At 37.2% G+C, this 23,616-nt stretch overlaps 2 protein-coding genes across 4 annotated transcripts in view; one reads left to right on the forward strand and one right to left on the reverse strand.

The window, feature by feature from the left end:
* The window catches only part of ttc33 (tetratricopeptide repeat domain 33), a 34,113-nt gene extending 18,091 nt beyond the window's left edge, over positions 1-16,022 (forward strand). For all 3 annotated transcript variants that reach the window (XM_048187046.1, XM_048187048.1, XM_048187047.1), the window contains exons 3-5: positions 3,310-3,391; positions 10,753-10,884; positions 15,413-16,022. In XM_048187046.1, coding sequence (XP_048043003.1) covers positions 3,310-3,391; positions 10,753-10,884; positions 15,413-15,781 — 583 coding nt within the window. In that variant the 3' untranslated portion in view covers positions 15,782-16,022. The remainder of the gene's footprint in view (positions 1-3,309; positions 3,392-10,752; positions 10,885-15,412) is intronic.
* A 2,226-nt stretch (positions 16,023-18,248) lies between these two features.
* Positions 18,249-22,515, reverse strand: ptger4b (prostaglandin E receptor 4 (subtype EP4) b). The gene is made up of 2 exons (XM_048187045.1): positions 21,327-22,515; positions 18,249-20,302 (listed from the first exon to the last, which is right to left on the reverse strand). The coding sequence occupies exons 1-2, from the start codon at positions 22,227-22,229 to the stop codon at positions 19,721-19,723; spliced, it is 1,485 nt and encodes a 494-aa protein (XP_048043002.1). The 5' UTR covers positions 22,230-22,515; the 3' UTR covers positions 18,249-19,720.
* Positions 22,516-23,616: the final 1,101 nt, after the last annotated feature.

Consider the following 23,616-nt stretch of genomic DNA (forward strand, 5'->3'; position numbering starts at 1 on the left):
TGCTAGCTCGGTGCATCATTAGCTATGTTTACAATAACTATTTTACCAAAATCTAATTTTCTGCTCTCATATATTTTGAGTGGATCTTCACATAACCTTAAATGGGTCCATATCAGACATCAGTCAATAATGTCAAACATGCTATTGTGGTAATATGATAAAACTAGGGATGTGCACCATGACTCATTTTTAAACAGATATTTTGTAACTAACTAGTCTAAGAAACCCCCAGAAAACAGTCTATGTAAGCAATCCATTTGAAATAGTCTACTTAATCTTCGAATCAAACAGTTAAATCCCATACTGAATACTGAAAAATAAAACTTTTGTTATATGAAATTAGAGTGACATTTGGTCTTAAATGTATATACATTTTAATTTACATTGATTGCTATTGTTCAAAGCAGGCGTCATTGTAAACATCAATATTTTAAACAAATATATTTTTGCACCTTTCTGTGTAATACTTCATATAGAGTGCAATTTATAGTGTTATTTATAACCTCTGTATAATGAGAAATCTAACATGAGGGTTTCATTCATGTACAGTAATGAAGATCACACAATCTTTACAGATGTGGTAGAGACTCAGTATGTGTTCTTACATCCTTTTTAATGAATTTGAGACTTGTTTTTGTTTTTGTTTTTATAAACCAAGTGCCTCTGTGTCAGTTTTCACAATATACCACACCCAAACACGCTTTCACACTAACACATACAGCACATGGTTTTTGTTGCAATTCTGACAAGAAAAAATCAGATGTTTTTGCGAACACCGGTCACAATCTTAATAACACACAATAAGATAGTGACAGCATATTTGCAATATAAAACTACATCACTGAGGTGTTCAACATATTATATGATACTGTTCAAGTTAATATTAAATACAGAGAGTTCTATATATACATGTGGCTTCAGTATGAAGTTTTACTCTCTAAGTGTTACTCTCTTGTAAAGCAAGTTTGCAAAGATGACAGGATGTGCGCCTTTCCTCATACCTACGCCCTCTTTTGCAGGTACAGTAACACACTGTACTTTTTGCCTCTACATACAGGCTTATGACGTGTTTCACAATCACATACCTGAAAAACATCTAGTAAATCCTTTGCAAATGACTTTGAGGTGGGTTTTTTTTTTTTTTCCCCTGAGGATGATTTGGTGAATTCTTTCATAGGAAGCCCTTATCTCAACATTTAGCACAGGTCTTTGAAAAGTACCGGGCACTTATGTTTAATCACTGTACATTATTTGCATGATAAACACAGACGTGGCACAGCTTAAAGAAGCTGGACCGTTTTATGGACTCTCAGAAAAACAGCATGTTGTATTTGCACAGCTGATGTTTAACACTAGCTAAGTTTCCCACTGTGTAAATACAAGAGTTGCTTCTGTGAAGAGGAGGTGACTGCCTGTCTGGGGAATTATGGAATGCTACAAGGTCTTAAAAATCTTTAATTTAATGTGGTAATGAGGTCTGACCCTCATTACGAACATTTTCAACAAGTGACGTTATGAAATTTGAACTTCACATTTCACCCTTTGTGACGCAGATGCAGTAATTACTTTGGTTTTCTTAGAAGGCTGCATTTTCTGACATAAAACATTCATGCACACAATGTACCTGTGAATTTATTTTCAAAATAGTTGATCTATCATTCAAACAGTTCCCAATTAACCAGCAAAAAATATTTTTAATTCAATGTCTACAAAGCAGGGCAAACTTGTTGATTTTTTTTTTATTATTATTATTTTTTAAACCCCTGCTCTGGTGAGATATTAAAACACTTATTTATACTCTGTTTTCAGTTTGCTTTTTCTGCAAGGAAAGAAAACGAGAGAAGACTTGCAGTTACATGTATAGTATGAAATACCTGTTTTTACTCTGTATACCTTACACAGGGAATGTTGCTCATTCTGCCATCATTTTTGTTAAGGTCTGCATGTGTATGTACATTTGTCAAAATTAAGGCTCTTCTCAGTTTTTTTGTGTACTATATATTTTGCATTTTGAACCAGAAAGCTTGTATGTTTAAGCTTGGGATCATGTTTTTGTCTTTCCTTTATAGTCAAGATTGACCGTTTTGGGAAAAGTTAAAAGTATTGCATTACATTATTGTGTTACTCCCTAAACCAAATGTGTTACTTAGTTACTTTTAATGAAAAGTAATGCAATACATTATCGCAATACTTTTGCGTTATTTTTTTCACCTGGGCTGGGCTTGCTTGCTTGGTTTGTAAAAACAAAACAAAACGTCCCCAGCATTCTATGAGTTTGACAAATGTAAAAGCACTTTTACACCAAAAAATGAAATGAATAAGCCTCAGGCTGAATGAAATGCAAATTCACACCTGTACAGTAGAGGCCGCAGCTCAAACACACCTTTCCACTGTGCTGCCATTCTGAATTCCAGAAAAATAGGGCACAGAAGAAAGTTCAACACTCTTACTTTAGAAATAAATAAAAATAAAACAACTGTGATGTTTATCTAAAGTAATTTTATCTTATTAGCATAGCTGAATTGTATGATTGAAGGTCAGCAGCAAAGACATTGATTAATAAAGTGAGATTAAATACATAAAGTATATTTGTGTTAACTAACGATTTCTCTCCACATGGGGACAGGAGAGGTGTCAGTCAATAAATAACTTGCGTTACTTATTTGAAAAAGTAATAAAGATATTTTGTTGTAAATTTAATACAGTAAATGTATTACTAAATGTGTTACTTTACTTGTTACCTGAAAAAAAAAAAAAAGTTATCTTATTACATAACTATTACCCCACTGGAGATTGAATTATTCTCCAAGTCTTTATAAGACACTCAAAATGCATGCTTTGTTTGGTAATTACTATTTCTGTTCTGTTTATTAAAATTGACTGTTTTTCTAATACTTGCCAGTTACTAGACTAGGTGAAACATGTATTTGCGTCATCTTTTGTCATCTATTGTAGTTGGAATTTGCTTTTCATTGGTAAGAATAAAACCATTTGCTGGCTTTTTTTTTTCTTCTTTTTTTTTCTTTTCACATTTGCATTTGGTCTTGTATAAAAATTTCAGTTCCATTTATTATATAAAGCAACCTTGATAAAACAGATTTTGCATGCTAGAGGTTTAGGCTTTGATGACATTTTGATTGCAAGTGTGAAAATAATGAAGCAACCTACTGCTTGCAGAAATTAGATTGATCAAGATAAAGGTCAGCAGTGTAGATGTGTTTGTATTTAAATATACTGCAGTTTTTATGTGTGTTTGATCTTTTAAATGATAATTGACAGGAGTATTTTCTGTGTATGTGTTTGCTGTAGGAACTGGGAGGCATTGAAGAGGTGGGACGACGCGCTTCAGCTTACACCAGATGATGCCGTTCTGTATGAGATGAAGTCACAGGTAAAAACGAAAAACTGTTTTGTTTATACACACTATAAAATTGATCATAAGTGGTAAGTCTGCAATAGTGGAATATAACGTAGATGTTGAGACGCACAGCTGTTTTGCTGACTGACTCCTTGCTTCTCTTTTTCTCTGGCTGTTATTTTCATTTCCTCCTCCCCAAGTTTCACTCTCCAAACAAACTCCCTATCTGTGGCTTTATGACAGAACATTTTGACATCTAGGTTTTTTTCCCATATTCTCCCTTCTCTTCTCTCACAGTTATGTGCTGGTACCGCACAAACAAACTGTATCTTTCAGAGAGAACACTATGGACATACTGTACATCTCCTTCACTCTGGATGGAATGAGAACTCTGCAGATTTAGACACTGGTCATGATAATACAGCCCACCTCAGCATAAATAAATGGTGCCATTTAGCAGATGCTTTCTCATGCCTTAATGTAGGGAAAGCCCCACTGAGTTTAAGAGTCTTTCTCAAGAGCACAGTGGTTCTCGAAAAAGGTTATTACAGTATGTCATTAACTCACTAGTTCATGAGTCACATTTACTTGGGATCGGACCAGGGATCCTGGATCCTGTGTTTGTGAAGAAATATGTTAAACACAATGAAATGTTATATATATATATATATATATATATATATATATATATATATATATATATATATATATATATATATAGTATTTAAAAAAATCTGTAGGCACAATTCATTTAAATTTTAAAATCAAAAGCTTTTAAGATCGTAAGAATTGAATCAAATTCCAAAAAATAAAGTGAAAATAAAATGTGTCTAAATGTATGACTGGTATTGAAAGTGGCAGTTGTGTAATATAAATGTATTATTTATATTATTGTTATTTACTGAATGTTGGTCATGCCATGAACAGAGTCTTTGAGTTTGCTTCAGCTCATAGTAGTCTGTTTCTGAAAAAAGTTCAACTTTATAGATCACATTAATACGATAGCAACTTGTAATGAATCGTAAACCTGTTTTACGATGGTGAGTGACAGCATTAAGACCATATAATGTGCCGGGAAAAGAAAAAAAGCAGTTTGACGCCCCTCCAGGCGGGCTACTCCTTCAGCGTTAACAAGCTGGAGCAACGTCTTTATCCAGTGAGTTTGTTGACAAGCGCCTGCTTTTGCACAAATCACATCGTATATAAATTTGCATAACGCTCACATATAATCTGTTAAAGTCACAGAATAGATAGTATTAATAAGAGGGCAGAGTTAGCAAATCAGTGGCCCAAAGATTTCCAGCTATGATAAGCTAAAGATGGCTATTAGTTTCAGTAAGCAGATCGCCTGATTTAACCTTTTATCTCCTCCTTCATTTTTTACCTCATTCACTCATCTTACCTTTCATATCCTGTCTTTTGCACTCTCTCCTGTCCATTATCCACTCCCATGATCTTATCTCAGCTTTAGCTCTGACAGTCAAGATGAGATTTTGCTGACAGGGCATTACAGGATCTTGGATCTGGCACAGACAGAGAATTATTCTGCTGATCATTTTCATCCCTTTGACAACTGAATAGAATTGAATTTTACACTAAACAGAGGGTATTGATAGATTTAATTTTAGTTTCTCTCCTTAAAGGGATAGTTCACCCAAAAATAAAAATGATCATAATTTACTCACCCTCAAGTCATCCTCGGTGTAAATGACTATCTTCTTTCAGACGAACTCAAGCGGAGATATATTTAAAAATATCCATAGTCCTCCAAGGTTTATATTGGTAGTGAATGGGGGTCTGCATTTTGAACAAAAAAAAAATGCATCCATTCATAATAAAAGTAATCCATACAGCTCCAGTGGGTTAATAAAGGCCTCTTGAAGTTAAATATTCATATTTAAAACTTTATAAATTCAAAATAACTAGTTTCCGGCAGACGACCATACGCATATTGCGGAACTTGACTTATAATAAATAAATAAATAAACAGTGACGCAATGTATGACGTAGATGTAGGAGTATCGCAAGCTTAGATGCGTCTTGCGGTTCAAACAAATAGGGCTGGGCAACAAACTCAAGCTCCTTTTCTTGTATATCAATTTAAAATTTCTTGTTTTAGACTTCTAATTCGTGACTGGAGTTTTGTTTTGCTCTCTCCTTTGTGCCTCCATGTTCATCATTGCGTTCGGGTCAAAGGTTGCTTTTCCGCCCAAATCGACTTGCGCAGTATGCGTACGGTCGTCCACCGGAAGCTAGTTATTTGAATTTATAAAGTTTTAAATATGGATATTTTTCTTACAAAAATGCATCGATTTGCTTCACTTCAAAAGGCCTTTATTAACCCACTGGAGCCGTATAGATTACTTTGATTATGGATGGATGCGTTTTTTTTTTTTTTTTTTAAATTCACAACCATTATAAACCTTGGAGGACTAAGGATATTTTTAAATATATCTCTGATTGTGTTCATCTGAAAGAAGATAGTCATATACACCTAGGATGGCTTGAGGGTAAGTAAATCAATTTTAATTTTTGGGTGAACTATCCCTTTAACTTATTGTCTATGTTTTGTCATTTTGACATGTCATTTTAAGCTATGAGAAAATTCTGTGACAAAAGAGAAGAGGCCAATTAAAACTAGAATTTCATGATTTAATATATTTGCTATGTGAGCACTTCTTGGATTGCATAATTAGGTTTTCTCTCTTTTATTTTACATCATTAGTCTGTACAAAATTTTCTGAATGGTCCTAAATATAGATGTTTGCGTACTTGCTTAGTCACACGTGCACACACACACACACACACACTCACAAAGAGACACACATATGTGCAATAGAAATAGATATACGCATATTCAATGGCTCAGCTGCTCACTGAGGTGAGTGGACATACACAAACACACTTGTTTGCTCAATAATTACTAACATAGGACAGATTATATCCAGCAGCAGTCATTGCATCCAGTCTCTTCTGTCCTCTTGTAACCCTGTTTTTTCTTTCTCATCCTTTCACAGTCTCTTTTTCCTTATATATCTCTCCCTCTATTATTGCTCACTTTTATTAAACTCCCCTTTCATCGCTCTTCATCTTTCTTTGGCGTAAGTGTCTTGTCTTTGATGTCTCTGTAACCCTGTCTTTTGCAGTGTTGTTTTTCATGGCAAGGATGAGAGTGTGTGTGAAATGACAGGTTGGACTTTGTGCACCTTTCAACTGATTGATTTCCTCATTAAATTTCCTATCAAAGCAATAACAGCCGCATGTTCTCATCTAGTGCTCTCACTCAGAGGTCTAACACAGTCTCGTTATAGGGCTGTAAACTCCAGAAACTGGATAAAGCCTAAATCAAATAGTCTATGCGAAACTCTGAGTGTAACACATTGATAGAACAGGTTTTACAGTACAAATGGGTCTCTATTGTAGTTTTACAAAAAACAGTACATGCATATAAGCGCACTCCTTTCTAATATATACTCAAGGTGTTCCAAAGAGTGAAAATGTCATGAATTCTTTTATGACTTGTTTATTTTAGCTGCAGCTTTTTATATTTAATAATAAATAATATAACTTTGTATACCAAAGCCTTGCATTCCTTGTTGGTAATGGATGACACTCACTGAAGCTTCACTATAGGTCAAACATCTATTGGTGCATTTAAGTCATGTCAGAATGATTGAATTTATGAGTCGAGCGGACATGAGCGACAGCGTAAAGTAATAATTACCAGAAGAAAACTCTGGACCATTTTTCCCCAAATTGCCATTATAACACATCATTCTGAATGCTGACAGTACGTTTTTTGTATTTGTTTGCCGCTTTGTTTTGCTTTTTTTTGTTGATTTACAGCCTTTGCCCTAAAAGCTTCCTGTCAATATGAAATTGTCCAGTCAGTCCATTTTATTCTGAAAAAAATCACTTGAACGCACATCATGTCATTATGGCTTCCGAACTCCTAAGTGGGAATTTCCCAGAAGCACTTGAGTACAGCATAGGTGGTCAGGCTTGTGTTTCAATGCTGGTCACATGGCTGTCCTTATTTTCCCTTTCTTGTAAACCAAAGTAGTGACCTTTTCCTGGCTGATCACATGATCATGTACAGTGAATCACCTGAAAAGAGTGAGAAGGTGTTGACTGTGTGTGTCTCTCATTAGTAATCTGATCGCATTGGAGCAGCTGGTTGGCCCTGGTCTTGCCCTGATCAATCTACAAGCAATGTTTGACATCAAGTTGAATTTGCATAATGATTATTTTTAATTTCCCTTCTCATTTTGTCCTCTCTTCTCTCCCACCATGTTCCCTGCATCTGCTTATTACACACCTGTTTAATGGTGACGCTAACCTCAACATGTGAATCTACGTTTTTCCCTGCAAATTTTTTCCCTGCAAATTCAGAACAAAACCTGCAGGGAAGTTTACAGACCAGATTTGTTACCCTGGCAACACCCTACATTGTATAAAGCCGGTATTTACTTTGATTATTGGTCTGACCTGAATTTAAAGGCTTTAAGTAAATAAAACTCCATAATGGAAACATCTGTGATGCAAGAACATCCCTGTGCTGCCACGTAGTGCAGTGTTTGCTAACTCGTTGCCATTTATATTGTCTCTCTCTTATGACCCAAGTGGATGTTTTGCAACGTGATAACACTTTATTGATGTTTAAAATAAAATGTTAAATTATATCAGCTTGGTAACTGATTTAACTGAGTAGATATGAATTGATCTGCTTAGTCTTACTCTTGACATTAATTTGTAGGCCACACTTGAAGTCTAATTCAGTTGTGTTATCTCAAAACTACCTAATGTGATTTTGGATATCTGACTAAAATTGGGTATATATTGTTGTTCTTCTATACAGTATAAAGGACACCCATTGTAAAGTTGTTGCTAATAATGTTCTACAATAGCTGTTGTAAGTTGCATAAATCATATTTTTGTCAAGGCTGGAAATGGAATAACAATACTTCTTTTGCCCAAATTTCCCACCCAATTTGCAGTCTGGAGGAGTCGATGTCAGAGCCAGTCTGAATATTTTGAGCAGAGACAGATTTCACAGAAAATCAGATAGTGTATGATGGGTATAGTCATGGTCTTTTTTTTTTTTTCAGACTAACATGTTTGATATTTTGAGTCGATTTTAGAGCACATATTGTTTTCATTTGTCATGCGTCACCTAGCAGCGAGACGCATGTTTCTGCAAGAGTTTGCTGTGTTCAGAGCAACTTGAAAGTTAGGTAGTGTGTGATCCTCATTCGTTTGGTTTATGATGCCCATTTTTTTTCTGTAACCATTTACAAAGTCGGCAACTGTATGATTCCTAGTGTTTTAAAATCTGTTTAGATTTAAAGTTGACCTATTATGCCCCTTTTCACAATATATAAGTCTCTGGTGTCCCCAGAATGTGTCTGTGAAGTTTCAGCTCAAAATACCCCATGGATTTTCCATTATACCATGTTTTAACTGCCTATTTTTGGGTGGGAGAAAACAAATTGCTGTTTTGGGGTGTGTGCCTTTAAATGCAAATAAGCTTGTGCTCCCCACCCCCAAGCTGGCTAAGTCGGGCTTGCTCTCAGTCCAATACACTGAGGCAAATGTAATACAGAAGCTCACACAGTAAATATAACTAGCAAAATGGATCATTACAAACTGTTCGTGATACAGCATATCAGATCATGTAGGTATGGCATGTATTTTGTGGATGTTTGCTCACATTCGATTCTGAATGAGTTTGATTAATTTGGCTAAAGCTACACACTGTTAGAAAGACTCAATAAGAATACAGACTGCAAGTGTTTTCGGGTAAAAAATGAAAATCACGACATGGCTCTTGGTCTCCGTGAATACAGTAAGAAGCAATAGTAACTTTAGCCACATTTAACAGTACATTAGCAACATGCTAACAAAACACATTCAGAAAGACAATTTGCAAACATCACAAAATATATATCAAATTGGATCATGAACAGTTGGGATCGATCCATCTTTGAGAATCAACTTCTGTGCAAATCCTGTGTTTTACTGACCTTCCTGCGCAAGCAATGGTGTAAAATAACTTGCACATACTGGTATATGAATTTATCTAGCCACATTCCCTTCATAAATAAAATGACTCCACTGCGTCCTTAGTGGCTCAGATGCCAGGAGTTTATAGAGACTTGTATGTTTGCTATTATAGCCGTTAACAGATCAGTGATAATGTTTACATAGCTGAGACATCACGAGCTCAGGGACGGTCGGTCTTGAGTGCTGCTGTCCTGCAGAGTTTTGCTCCGACACAACTAACCTTGCTTTACGTAGCTTTAATAATCCTGAAGACAGTGTGTTTGATCAGGGTCATAGCTAAACTGTGCAGGACAGCTGGTACACCGTTGTCGCTTGCGAAAACAATGGCGGTGCCGTGGGTGGAAACATACAGATTCAGGGGGCGGTAATATTATAATAAGATCCTCTTCCTACGTCACAAGTGGAGGCTTACCAAAACAAATAGAGTGCCCCAGGGATGACGCGTTTTTGTAGGCCAACCCGGAAGTTAGCGGCGCACGGGTTCCCTCGGTTGAAAGCCTATGCATTTTTCCCATAGACTTTTGGAAAATCGCAGAAAATAAGCTCTGTGTTTAACAAAGGGTTATGACACTTACATGTTTTGTCTATCAAGATAATCTTCACAAGTTAAAACAACATGTATAGATTTTGAAGCCTAAATAAAGTCTTCAGATATAAAAGGCTAACAGTAGGCTACAAACGGACAACAGCACACCATGGTCGCGGATCAACGTCACCACCACCAAGCTTCCTCAAACTTTATTTAGAAAACAACTTTATTTATAAACATGCTCACTAATTATGATCTGTGCTGTTATGAATACTTATCCACTTTTTCATGAGAAATGCTGTCCAAAAGTCCCGTTTTTAGTGATGACGTCTAAAGTCCCCGCCAAAGGAAGTAGTCCCTTTTAGCAACTTGTTAGCAACCGCCGATTTTAAGACACAGTAAAAGTTAAAAAAATCACAAGTGGGTTATAACTGGGGTGTTTTATGGCATAGATCAAAACGTGAAAGTATTTAGAGGCTTTGTTAACCACAGACCTTATTTCAGGCGATTTAGCAAAAACCCATTTAAAAAACCCATAGACTTTACGGCGTTGGAACCGGAAGTCCTAAAATGCTAATTCGCTTCCGGGTTTTGCCTACAAAAATGCGTCATCCCTGGGGCACTCTATTTACTGGGTTATCCTTTTTCACGTTTTCTGGGTTGGTAGATTTACCGGAGACCTGGTTATAGCACTTAAACAAGGGAAAAGATTTTCATGATATGTCCCCTTTAAAAATTTGTGCTGAGAATATTTCAAGTGGTTATTCTGTCAACTTGTAACCTTTTAATGTGTAATCCTTAGGTGTTGATCACCCTTCAAGAGGTGTTCCTGGCTGTGCAGTCTGCAGAGATGGCCACCAAGCTCCGCCCCCTTTGGTGGGAGGCGTGGCAAACTCTGGGCCGCGCCCAACTAAGTCTTGGCGAAGTGGAGCTAGTAAGTAGATTTTATGTAATGAGCTACATTATAGTCAGTCATATATAGAATAGATAAATCTGCCCCAACAGGTCTTAATATTCATAGAACCTCTGCGACATTTTCTTTTTAAGAAAACCCACTAAAAAATAATCGTGTTGTACATAACTATGTGTATGAATGTAATACTTAGTCAACAGATTCAATGTCATTTTAGATTCAATGATTAGAGTTCTTTTCATTGAATACAGATGTAACAGTCTTATTTTTTATAATAACGCACAAAGTATAATAAATGTGTTACATATAAATATTGATTCCAAATGTTTTAATTTGTAATTTTCTTATTTATTGTGAAAATTACTGTGCAAATAAACTTAAACATCAGGAACATAAACATCAGTATATACACTATATACAACACACTATATTAAATGTGACAGTTATTATGGGTTTAAAGTTGTTAAAATATTTTTTAGGCATTTTAGGCAATGTTAAAAATCATGGCTTTCAGTTATACTGTAATGCTGAATGGCTATAATTACTAATTTCATCCCCAGAAATCGACAAAAAAATACCATTTAATCATTAGCCCATCTGTAGCCGACCTTGGGATTCAGTTTATTAGGTGATGAACTGTTTCCACACAAGAAGTTTATTCAGCACACTGAGGCATCTCTTCCCGTGTAAACAGAACAACCTCTATTCTACCAGTCCTGTTATGGTATCAGTGTCTTTGTCGCACGTCCTGATGCGTTCCTGGGTTAACATATTTTGTTGATCCTGGAACAACATTCCTGTCTGAAAATTTAATCCTAACTATATCCCTACCCCTACCCATAAGTTATTCCTAAAATCAGTGGGAAATGATAGTTGTAAGCCTAAACTTGACATAAACTGTAAATTTGTCCCTCAAATCTGATTGGAATTTTGTTCCAGGATCAGCAAAGATGTTGACCCAAGAACATGTTGCACTTGGTAAAATCAGGTTCTGCATCTTTCTCCGTCAGTATGAGGTGTAAGAGTCCTTCTGCCACTTATCCATCACTCAGATCAAGTGTCATTGTGATGATGTGTGTAGTTCAGTACATCCAAGCCCAGGAGCATGGAAGATTACTTGAAGAGAAACACAGCCACACCTTACATGCCTCAACCTGTGTGTGATTGTGTGCATTAGACACACATGCTTAATGAAAGAAACCTTGCAGATCCAGCAGGTCTTTGGCTAGTAACTGTGTGTGTGTGTGTGTGTGTGTGTGTGTGTGTGTGTTGTAATCTAAACACTCATTGCACACACTGAGTTTGACATGTTGGCTAGAGTTTGAATAAATACTTTACTATTTTGGGCTGAGCATGCCATGTCAAGCCATTCACCAAAGAGAAAAATAACCTGAGGATGGAGGAGGACTCAAGTGAAATGTTAGGACTAATATTTACATTCTGTGATTTTTAAGAGGGCTTTAGTTTTTCGCAGGATCATGGAACCGACATTCTTATGGCTGCTGCTTGACTCTTCGTTAATCCCAGCCTAAAACCTTACTGCCATATTGTTAGACAAGGTTTTGCTTTTATTATTTTTCTTATGTACATCTGTCCTGCTGTGCGTTTGGACAGCTTTAAGTGGAACTTTATAGAAATTGTCCAGAACTCTGGAACACTTTGTTGTCAGGACACAACATACTCAAAGAAAAGATACCCCATGAATCTTTAATTCATAGCACATACTCTTCAAGTTTGTCTCAAACTGTGTGAGTCCTCATTCTCAAATGAACATGTATAACATCAGTAAGACCACTTAAATTTGCTTTATGGTACATGATTTATGATTAATAACATGTATTATTATATCACAGTAAAGCTCACACAATCAAGTGAATGCGTTGTTTAAATGTTTGGATCTGTGCTGCTAACTTATAATCACTTTTAAATGAGGCCTGTCTCTATTCAGTTGACTGTGATTAGCATTTACCTTCATTCTGATTCATATCATCAGCCGTTTTTAATCACGTTATTGCATAATAGAAAGAGAAAAATAACTTAAATAACTGTTTTACAATGTACAAATCATTCCAGCCAACATAAGATTAATATCCAATCAGTTTTGCCACATTATGAGCACAATTTGGTGTAATCATGCGGTTCCTGGAAATCTACAGTTCATTCCAATGGAAAGTTCTATAAAGTTTGTTTGAGCGAGAAATTAAGAGGCTGAAAATGAAGTGTCCGTTGGTTTTTATTTCTTTCCCGTAATATATTTTCATAAGGTGTAGCAAAGATTTTCTTAGAAATTTTTTTTTTTCCTGGATGTTCTTTTACTGGAGGGGCCCAAGCTGTTTTATTTTTGATGTATATTGATGGAAACAAATTATCGAAAAAGAAAAAAATGTACTTGGTTCTATCCATGGATTCTTGATTGGGTGGAGAGGCAGATCTGAATGAGACCTTGTGGTCAGTTTTGAATAAGCGGAGTTTATGAGATCTAAATGACTGGAGAAATCCAAAGTACATCACCAGAGAGAAGACTATTTTGTTTTTCCGGAAGATCGTTATGACATTTTTTATTTAAAATTCTGACATAAAAAAATAAACCTATGTATGGATGAATCATTCACAATAATATAAATAACATCCCTTTAGAAAATAGATAGAATAAAACCTTTTGTTTATGAAGACACACACACACGCACAAAAACATCTTGCATCTTGTAGGATTCAGCATTATTCAGTTTGATGTGTTAGTCACTCCTAATGGTGGAGCAAGATTGAATGAATCTGTACAATGACTTCATCACAACTGTTGAAATCATCTCTGTTAAATCAATCAGGACCCTGGAGGAGAAAAGGTCTCCCAAAGCCATCAGATGGCTTTATTCCTCATTAAAGGTTTTCTTTTTGACAAGGGCTGGATTCTTGGCTCCGGCTCACACTAGCTCTTATATTCTTTTCTTTCAGGCTGATACGTGACCTAGTGTTTCTGTTGAAAGAGTCGATCATTCCTTTGTAGATTGTTGAGTCAATAGGGCAATTATGAAAGTAAAACGCCCCACTAAATCCTATTTATGAATTCATTATTTGCCCAAAGGATGAAGAGAGAGCAAATGTCGTTCTTTCTCTCTCTCTTTCATCCCCTCATCCCCTGGGTAATATGAACAGGGTGACTGACTCACAGCAGGAACTAGGCTTTAGACCTCATACTGAAGTAAATGAACATGTGCTATTGCAGTTCTCCATTGACTCAACCAGTTGTAATGCTGTTTGTGCATAAAAAGCTATCTTCATAAAGTAAATAGTTAGTTTTTTTGACAGTCATTTTAATTTATTGTGGATGCTGGATATTGAGTGTGGAACACATCTGTGACACAGCTCCCTGCATATCTGACGCATGCAGTAGTTCAGTGTGTGTAATAAAGAATGTGATGATGTTGCATTCATAATAATGTATTTTGCAGCTGCTGTTCTTTGTATGCAAGCATGGATGATTTGTTAAGGCTTATTATCAGTCCTTACTTAGTTTTACTCAGCTGAAACCACATGCCTGTTTCGTTTTAGCTGTTATTTTTTTGAAGTGGGTTTTTGGAAAGAAATGTAAGTGGAGTTGTTTTAGTATATTTTCATTAGTTCCAGAAGGGTGCAGAGGTTTATTTTATCTTGAACTAGTGAGGAGTTGTGAATGCTTTGGTTTGAGTGTCGAATAAACATCTGTTCATGTTCATTTTGATGTGTAAGCTATGTGCTCACTGAAGTGCAGTGCAGAGTTATAGCATTTAGTGTCACTGCTCTTGGTCATATCAAACATTTGCTTTGAAATAAAAACATGAAATATTTTTGCTTTATCATGTTGTGCTATGTGATATTCCCACATTTATCTGCTTCAATTTAAAGTTGTTTTGAAATCCAAAGTTTATTATGTTGAAAAATGTAACATGTTTAGTAATACCATTTTGGTATCACTCATATCTCATTCACAGTACTGTTGAAAGATTTGGGTTAAGAATTTTTTATGCATTAAATTAATCAAAAGTGACAGTAAAGACATTTTATAATGTTACCAAAAAATGTATTTCAAATTAATGCTTTTTTGGGGGGGGACTTTCCATTCATTGAATCCTGAAAAAATGTATCACATTTTCAACAAAAATATTAAGCATCATTAATGTTAAGTATTGCACATTTTCAACATGTTGAAATATTTCTTGAGAACTGAATCAGCATATTAGAATAATTTCTGAAGGATCATGTGACATTGAAGACTGGAGTAATGATGCTGAAAATTCAGCTTTGCCATCACAGGAATAAAGTACATTTTAAAATGTATTAATATAGAAAACAGTTATTTTAATTTGTAATAAAAATTCACAATGCTACTATTTTTACTGTATTTTTGATCAAATAAACGCAACCTTTGTGAGCATAAGAGACTTCTAAAACATTTTAAAAAATATATTTTACGACTCCAAACTTTTGGACAGTACTATATATCTATATCAGTGCATTTTGCATCTAGCTTCACCTTTGCATATGTTTCATGATCTATGTGTGTGTGTTTCAGGCTGTACGGTCCTTCCAAGTGGCGGTGCACATGCATCCATCTGAGCGCCTCCTCTGGGAGGAAGACCTAGGCTGGGCCTTACAGCTCCGGGAGAAGCAACAAGCTGTCCGTGAAAGAGCGTCACAGGAAGATGAAGCCCGAAGGCTCCTTGTGGAAGCTCCAGAGCTAAAAAGCGATTATGATTTCGAAAGCGATGAAGTGATTGAGGCTTGCACAGCCATGGCTGATAGACAGAAGAAATATGAGGACTTAAAGAAAATGGCAGTTGTTGTGGACACATGCGGGGTGGCCAAAGAGGTGGTTGTTGAGGGTGACAACAAGCCCACTTCCTCCTCACAGAGTGTTTTAGTCAAGGCACGAGGACTCTGAGGGAAATGGAGGCTGATTTTTTTGTTGTTGTTTTTTTTGTCTCCTCATCTGTGTATATTGTTTAGATTATGTATTTATGTACTGTTGATTTGATAATCCAGGGTTCTGATTGGCTTCCTCATATTTTAACACAATTACTATCCACAGTGAATTTGTAAAGTGAGCACCAGATTCCCAGAAGAATCTGAAATGCTTTTAGATCATTTTCACTCAAACAAGAACATAAATTCCATCCTTTTAATGAGGCATTCTGTGGTTATTTTATTAAGCTCTCAAAATAGCAGAGTAATCCCTTTTTAATGTACACACTTGATTAGGAATGCCATTCCCAGCTGCCTTTGTTTCAGGCGTGTTTTATGTGGGATCTGAGCCCTCACTGGAGACCAGAGTGCTGTTATAGCAGTGTGATGTGCCTGGACTGGGTGGGATGAGCATGATACACACACATTTGCCCCTATTTACAGACTCTGTTTAGTTAGTACTACTTAGAAATGAAGTAGCAGTAATGTACTCTGAGCTAAAGGTCATGCAGTAGAAACCTGTCCTGGGGACCCCCCAACACTTGCAGACATTTTGCATGTCTCCCTCATCTAACACACCCAATTCAACTCTTGTAGTGTTAAATGAGGGTGATATGCAAAATGTGCAGTGGTGGAAGGTCCCCTGGACAGGTTTGAGAACCACTGCAGTAGTCATGCAGGGAGCGATATGATCTGTTGACTGTTTGTCATCCTAGAGAGATAGTAGAAAATAGCCCATTAGTTAAAGGGTTAGTTCACCCAATAATGAAATTTCTGTCATTAATTACTCGCCCTCATGTCGTTCTAAACTACTACGTCAGAACGCTGACTCAGTATTGGCTGTTCACGTGAGGGGGGGGGCCGACGACATGTTTGACTGTTCCACTTCGACTTACACATGAAATGGCATTATATAAGTTAAGAGGTTCAGCTTTTTCATTCTGTTACCCTGCCTATGCCATTTTTAAACTCCAAACTCCTGCCTAAAGGCCATTTACACAGAAAGCATTTTTTGCATTGTTTACGTAGAAAAACAATGGAAAGCACCGTAATGGAAATGCTCTGTGTAAACAGAACCTAAGAATACCTCACCCCTGACCTTAACCCTTCATACTTATTACCCATACCAAATCAAATCTAACGCCTAAAACTCCTTTGATCCCCTAAATCTAATTATGGTTCAAAATAAAATATGGTTTGAGCTGTTATTCAGTACTCAGCACCCCACAAGCCTTACATTTGTATGTTCATAATTGGCTGTTACTGGCACTAACCCCATCATTCATTGGCATTCATATCTACATTGATACTGTCCAGCTGTGTGCGTGGGCTGCAAACTGAAGGATTTACGTCTCTAATGCTTTTTATTCGGCACCTGTGGGACCTGGCGGAAGCTTCCAGCATCCTTCTGCCTCCCGCTAATCCTCTGCTAATTGTTGCTTCATTCAAATAAATGAGGATACTAACGTTTTCGCTAATGATGATTTAGGGAGGGGCCTGGAACTGATGAATCCTATGGACTGTGCTGCGCTAGGACTGCAATGAATGATTGCTCTTGTCAGTTCTTATTTACGTATACGTAAGGTACCAGGACAGGTGGCAGTTTGTACGTCATAGCAAGTGCACAAATGCGTGATTCATGCTGAAAATACTTGCAGTGGAGAGTTGAACTGATTTCCCTTCATGACCTAATGGAATTATGGGATGTCTACAGTCGGTGAAGGTCTCCAGATCTGTTCCTCTGCGTTGGTCATCGTGTAAGGATCATGATGATACCCTAGTGATTCCAGGGATTTATTTAGTTACCACAATGCAAAAGGAATGCCAGAGTTTATATATTTAAGGATCTGGATACAACATGATGTATTAGATGACTTTATAGAATTTAAGAGGTCTAATATGGCTTAACCCAAGCAGTAATTTATTCTTTTTAAAATATGAGCTCTAACCCTTTTAGACAAAGACTCAAGGATTGCAGACATACTGGAAACATTAAATTTGAAAGTATATTTTGGGTCATTATGGGTCATCTGGCTTTTTCCACATACAGAGTGACCTGCAGTACACTGTGAATAGGATGAGTGTGCATATGTCTGATGAATACTGGTCTTGTTTTTTAGTCTGGACTTGTCGAATCAGTAATTATTTACAATTTGTGGACAGGTCCATTATGTTGAGTGATTTACTCTAGACATAATGCAATGTTCATGTTTTAAATCCTTTTTTTTTTTTGAATGCAAGACGCAACTTATAAAAATGCCTCAAAGTAGGGGAGAATTTTATTTTTTAAATTTATTCAGTAATACTACTGCCACTGAAAGAAGAACTTTGTGATAGTCTGATACATATAAATTAATTTGTAATACTTGAAGGATTGGGATCGTTCAATTATTTTAATGCTGCGATATCCCTATATTAATATTGAAGAGTGCGACAACAAATACAGGTTTTTGTTTTCAAATTTCAACTCGAGTTTATTTCAGCATAAAATAGCTGGCCATTGCACATTTTGAAGGGTCACATCGAGGAAAATAAGCAAGACAAGGTTTGAAATTCATGTGTTTGAAAATGTAGAAATGAAATGGTGAAAATATACAGAGTAATGTTGAATCAGTTATATACATGCAGCAGATGATGTGCTAAAGTAGTTTGAATCATGTCTCATACTGTTTTGATACATATACGAAATGTGAAATGAAACAAAAACCGTATAACTGCTTCAACACGGGAAACCTGACCTTCTCACAGAGAAGAAATAACTACAGTCCACAGATTATCCAAAAAAAAAACTACAATAAATTAGAGCATTACTACGAAACGCAGTTCACATTTTAACATCACAAATATGTACAGATGAACTCAACAGTTCCTCCTTGACGACCACTGACTGATCAAGAGCTTAGTGATCGATTTTGACAGTTTACATTTTTTCAGTGGTTACAAGGATTTAAAAGTGCAAAACGTATGACCTCAAAAGACATTCCACATCTTAATAGCTTTTACAGTTTTACCTCAGTATGCTTTAAAAGAAACAAAAATAAACTTTCTTGACAATGATATGCTGTGTATCATGTGCTCTTACATTGTATAATGTGTTTTCGGTAGGCCTACCGATATATTTTGTGACATGAAATTGCTTGGTTAATTCACAGAATATTGTACATATTATGGAAATTCCAAAAATTGTACGGTTACATCTAGCTACATCTTATATAAGCTTGAAATAGTAAACAGTTGTTATGCATCAGTGGAAATGAAGTGTTCTAGTCACCTTAACATAAGGAAAAGGAAATTATAAACCACGAGTTCCAGCATGGGAAAAGCTAACAAGGCACTCTGGTTACTTGAACTTGTGACCTAATGAAGAGATCACCAGAATGTCTGCAAAATTTAATCAACAGTCGGAATTCTTAGAAAAAGTAAAATGAGAAATAAAACAACAACAACAAAAAAACCCTCGGGGTCAAATTAGTCATTTGGGGCCCAATGCAGTTGTATCTAATCAAAAACGAATTGTCTTTTTCTGCAGAAATTCACAAGAACTTACAATATAGACACATTTATCAGAGCTCTGTCATTCGCCTTGCTGTCAGGAATATGCAGGGTAACCTGTTGCTCAACAAAACATTTCCTTTAAAAAGCATTATGAGTTACCAGAAAACGAAGCCAGTTTGCCTCTCCATCCTCTGCTCTTTCACCCATTCCTTTCCAGAACCCCATCATGTAGCAACATTCTTTTTCTTACTTCAGTAACCATCTTTTCTCTTTTCATCTCACTTTTTTGTTTAGTCCTCCGATTGGTGTTTTTCTTTCAAATATCCTATCATTTTAATCTCATGAGTTTTTCATTCTGATTCTGTTTGCAATGGTCACATCAAGCTCCTGAAATGTATTCCTCCTTCTGAAATGTTGCTCACTCTCATATGCTTCTCTCTTCTAAGCTCAAAGTCTCGTCTGTAAAGGTGACTTGCAGCGGGTGGTGCTTGGAACTCTGCGCTTCATTTGTGTTGGAGTGCGTGCATGAATGTGTTTTCACTAAGTCTGTGCTCGTTTCTGTCCTGTTTTCTCCGCTACTGAGGTCTAGCTCCTGAGAGTCGCGCAGAAGGGTTTGCGTGGTGGAAGTTGAACACGTCCTGCTCGACACAGAGTCGACACAGCAGCCCATCCCCTGTCCCGCATCCAGGGGATACAAGTATGTCTGCGACGTGCTGATCACCTCTGGCGGCTCGGGCAGAACCAGCGACGGCAAATCACGAGACACAAACGATGAGCTGTGGACACCGTTGCTGCAGTGGAAATCTGCAGGGCTCCTCCCGTGACTCCGCCCACCGATACGGCAAAAGAGGCACTTGACCTTTTCTAGAATCTTCTGCAAGACCGTCTTTCTCAGCAGGATGTAGATCCAGGGGTCTAGAATGGGGTTGACAGAGGCAATTCGGATGGCCTTAAGGTCTGCTGCTGTCATTGGGGAGGTATACAACTGGTTCACAAACACCCGCACCTAGACAGGAAACAAGACATGATCTGTTTACTTCTTTATCTATAATCATTCTACATTCTTTTCCGACACCAAACACGATAATACGAGCACTGATATCATATGCTGGTTATTTCATCAGGCTTTCCGCTATGAGTCAACACATAAAAGTCGTCAGGGTACAGATCATACAGATACAAATCACATACAGTGAACATCAATAGAAAACAATGAATAGATTGTTTAGAGTGTCTGTGACACTGTTACCTTTCTGGGCTTTTAATCCATTACGACTTTTCATTATACATCACTCTACAAAAATGCTGGGTTGTTTCAAATATGGACAAATGCTGGTTTAATTTTTTTTTTTTTTTTTTTTTTTTAAAGCCAATGGTTGGGTTTGTCCATATTTCACACAAACGTGGGTTGAAACAACCCAGCATTTTTAGAGTGAAATACACTAAAAGATATGAAAAAAAAAAAAAGAAAATGCATTATGAGATAGGATCTATAAAATATATAATCAGACAAATGCCTAACTGTATATCTCATTAATTTATATAATGTTATTATACCAGCCTTGTTGAGATATTAAAATCCTATCTGATTTTGAACAATAATTCAGAACATGTCACAAAATAAGATAAGCTTTTTAAATAAAATTTGAATAGAAAAAGATTGTTGGTTTACACAGGAAATGAGTATCCCATTTATAAAGTGGGATAAGAATCATATTCTTTCCCCCCCCCCATATTTTTAATTCGTAAATATTTATGATGTAAAATATAATAACATTTTATTGTAAAACTATAGTCTGTATAGTGCCTTGCTAAATGTAATATACATTTCTCAGTAGATTACAATGCAGTTTTTACATTGCAATTTCAATGGCATTGTAAAATAGGTATGACACACTATTTTGTGAATTCATGGTTTAAACTGGGAGACCAGCAAACCATCTTAGCTTAAGTTTTCAGCCAGGTATCCCACGTTAACGCATATTGCGCTACATGCTCTAAATCAACGTACGCTACCAAATCCCACTTACCACTAAAGGAATGGAGCAGATGAGCACGACAATGGACGTGGCAATGAGAACAATGACCATCTGGATCTCCGCACCAGCCAGGCGCGCGAAACTCCGCCTGCGCCTCATCTCCGCGACGCGCGCCTGGTCCGTCCCCAGCGAGGTCCTGCGCACGAAACGCTTGTGCATCATGATGAGAGCCGCGCACACCAGCACATTACAAATGACGGTGGCGAGGATGAGGAGGGAGCTGAAGCTGGCGTACATGTAGGAGAAAGTGGCGTTCGTGCTGCTGTTGTTGTTATGCCAGTCGATGAAACACCAGGTTCCGGGATGCTGGCGCACCACGGATCCCAGTCCCATGCTGGGAAGAGCGCAGAAAAGCGCATTGGACACATAGATTCCCGCGAGTGTCAAGCCTGCCACCCGCTGGTCCACATAGTGGTTATAGAAATACGCATGATTGATGGCGAGGTACCTCTCGACGGACATGGCACAGATAATACTAAGACCTGCCAAAGAGAAGAAGAGTAAAATGAACCCGGAATAATGACAGAGAGTTTCTCCACCGGGCCACGCGCCCTTCACATAGGTGGCAATGGTGACTGGGCTCGCGAGCAGCGTGCCCAAGAGGTCAGTTACGGCAAGTCCACACACCAGGGTGTAAAAAGTGGTCTCCTTTTGCTCTTTCCGTGACTTTCGAAGCACTACGATTGCAATAACGTTCCCGACCACGCCAAATATAAACATAATGACCGGGATGGTAGGGTCCTTGTTCATCTTCACCGAGTTGTTTTTCACGTGCAGGTCGATGTTCAAATCAGATCGGTTACTAGACGCGCTCATGACGCATGGCATGAAATGCTGACTTCCCCAATCGATGTCAAAGATCCAACGATCATACTGTCCACATATATGTTTCATGCGCTGTTACGCGTCTCCAAAATCTTCAAAGCGCGTCTCGGATTAGGGTACATTTTGACTTGCCGGCGTCTGCTACACATGCGATCTTCCACAAATTCAGTCCTGTGTTCCTCGTGAGAGGTGTGTAGTCCACAGCTGCCCTGAGTCTCAACTAAACTGACTCACAAGTTTTTCCCCGAGAGCTTTCTGCCAACTCCGCCCCCGAGCTTTAGAGCGCAGTCTTGCACCCTCCTGTCACTGCAAGTTGACACATATTTGTCTCCGCATAAAATACCTTCTAGGCTAACATTTATCTACACAATTTACCCTCATTGTCTTTTCTTCGTTTCGCCAAAATATTGTAAGTTATTCAAGGCAAAGAAACGTTTGTGTCTCTCATGAATATATACTGTGTGTGTGTAAACAATTCATTTAACAGTGAAACGCTGAACCAACTTTTGGCATCTTTGCTTAACCTATCAACAAATTGTTTTATTTTTTTTTTTTATTAAAAGCTTGAATTTACTTTTCAAACCTCGCCTATTCAAAAGCTACTCATTTCTTTTTCCTTTAAGTGCTTTATATTAAAGAATCTCTATAAACTTAATTTAGCTAGTCTTTTAGAGAAGGTGGGTAGAGATTTAACCAATTGGATTGATCTACCACTCACATTACTTAGTAGAATAAATAGTTTTTTATATGTGTCAATCTCTTCCTATATCAATCCCTAATTCTTTTTTCACTGCTCTTAATGGGTTGATAAGATCATTTGGCATTGTAAAACTCCTAGCGTCAGCCTTGATAAATTGGCTTTGGATTATTTTCAAGGAGGACTGAGACTTCCCGATTTTAAGATGTATTATTGGGCAGCCCAATCCAGGTATTTGGCTCAGATGTTTGCTGGTACCCCCTTTCCCTCTTGGCTTAATATGGAGAAATCTGAGGTAATTTTCTTTCCCCTAAAGCACCTTTTGGGGAAACAGATTGCTACCAATGTGCCATCAAAACAAAAATGTTAAGAAATGGGCAGATAAGGGAATTACACATTTGAAGCATTGTTTTGATGATGATGTTTTAATGTTTAAAGGTGCCATCGAATTGAAAATTGAATTTACCTCAGCATAGTTGCATTACAAGAGTTCAGTACATAGAAATGACATACAGTGAGTCTCAAACTCCATTGTTTCCTCCTTCTTATATAAATCTCATTTGTTTAAAAGACCTCCGAAGAACAGGCGAATCTCAACATAACACCGACTGTTACGTAACAGTCGGGATCATCAATATGTACGCCCCCAATATTTGCATATGCCAGCCCATGATCGAGGTATTAGACAAGGGCAGGACGTAACGTCTGGATCTGTGCACAGCTGAATCATCAGACTAAGCAAGCAAGAACAATAGTGAA

This window comes from Megalobrama amblycephala, linkage group LG4, assembly GCF_018812025.1.
Source record: "Megalobrama amblycephala isolate DHTTF-2021 linkage group LG4, ASM1881202v1, whole genome shotgun sequence".
NCBI classification, from domain to species: Eukaryota; Metazoa; Chordata; class Actinopteri; order Cypriniformes; family Xenocyprididae; genus Megalobrama; species Megalobrama amblycephala.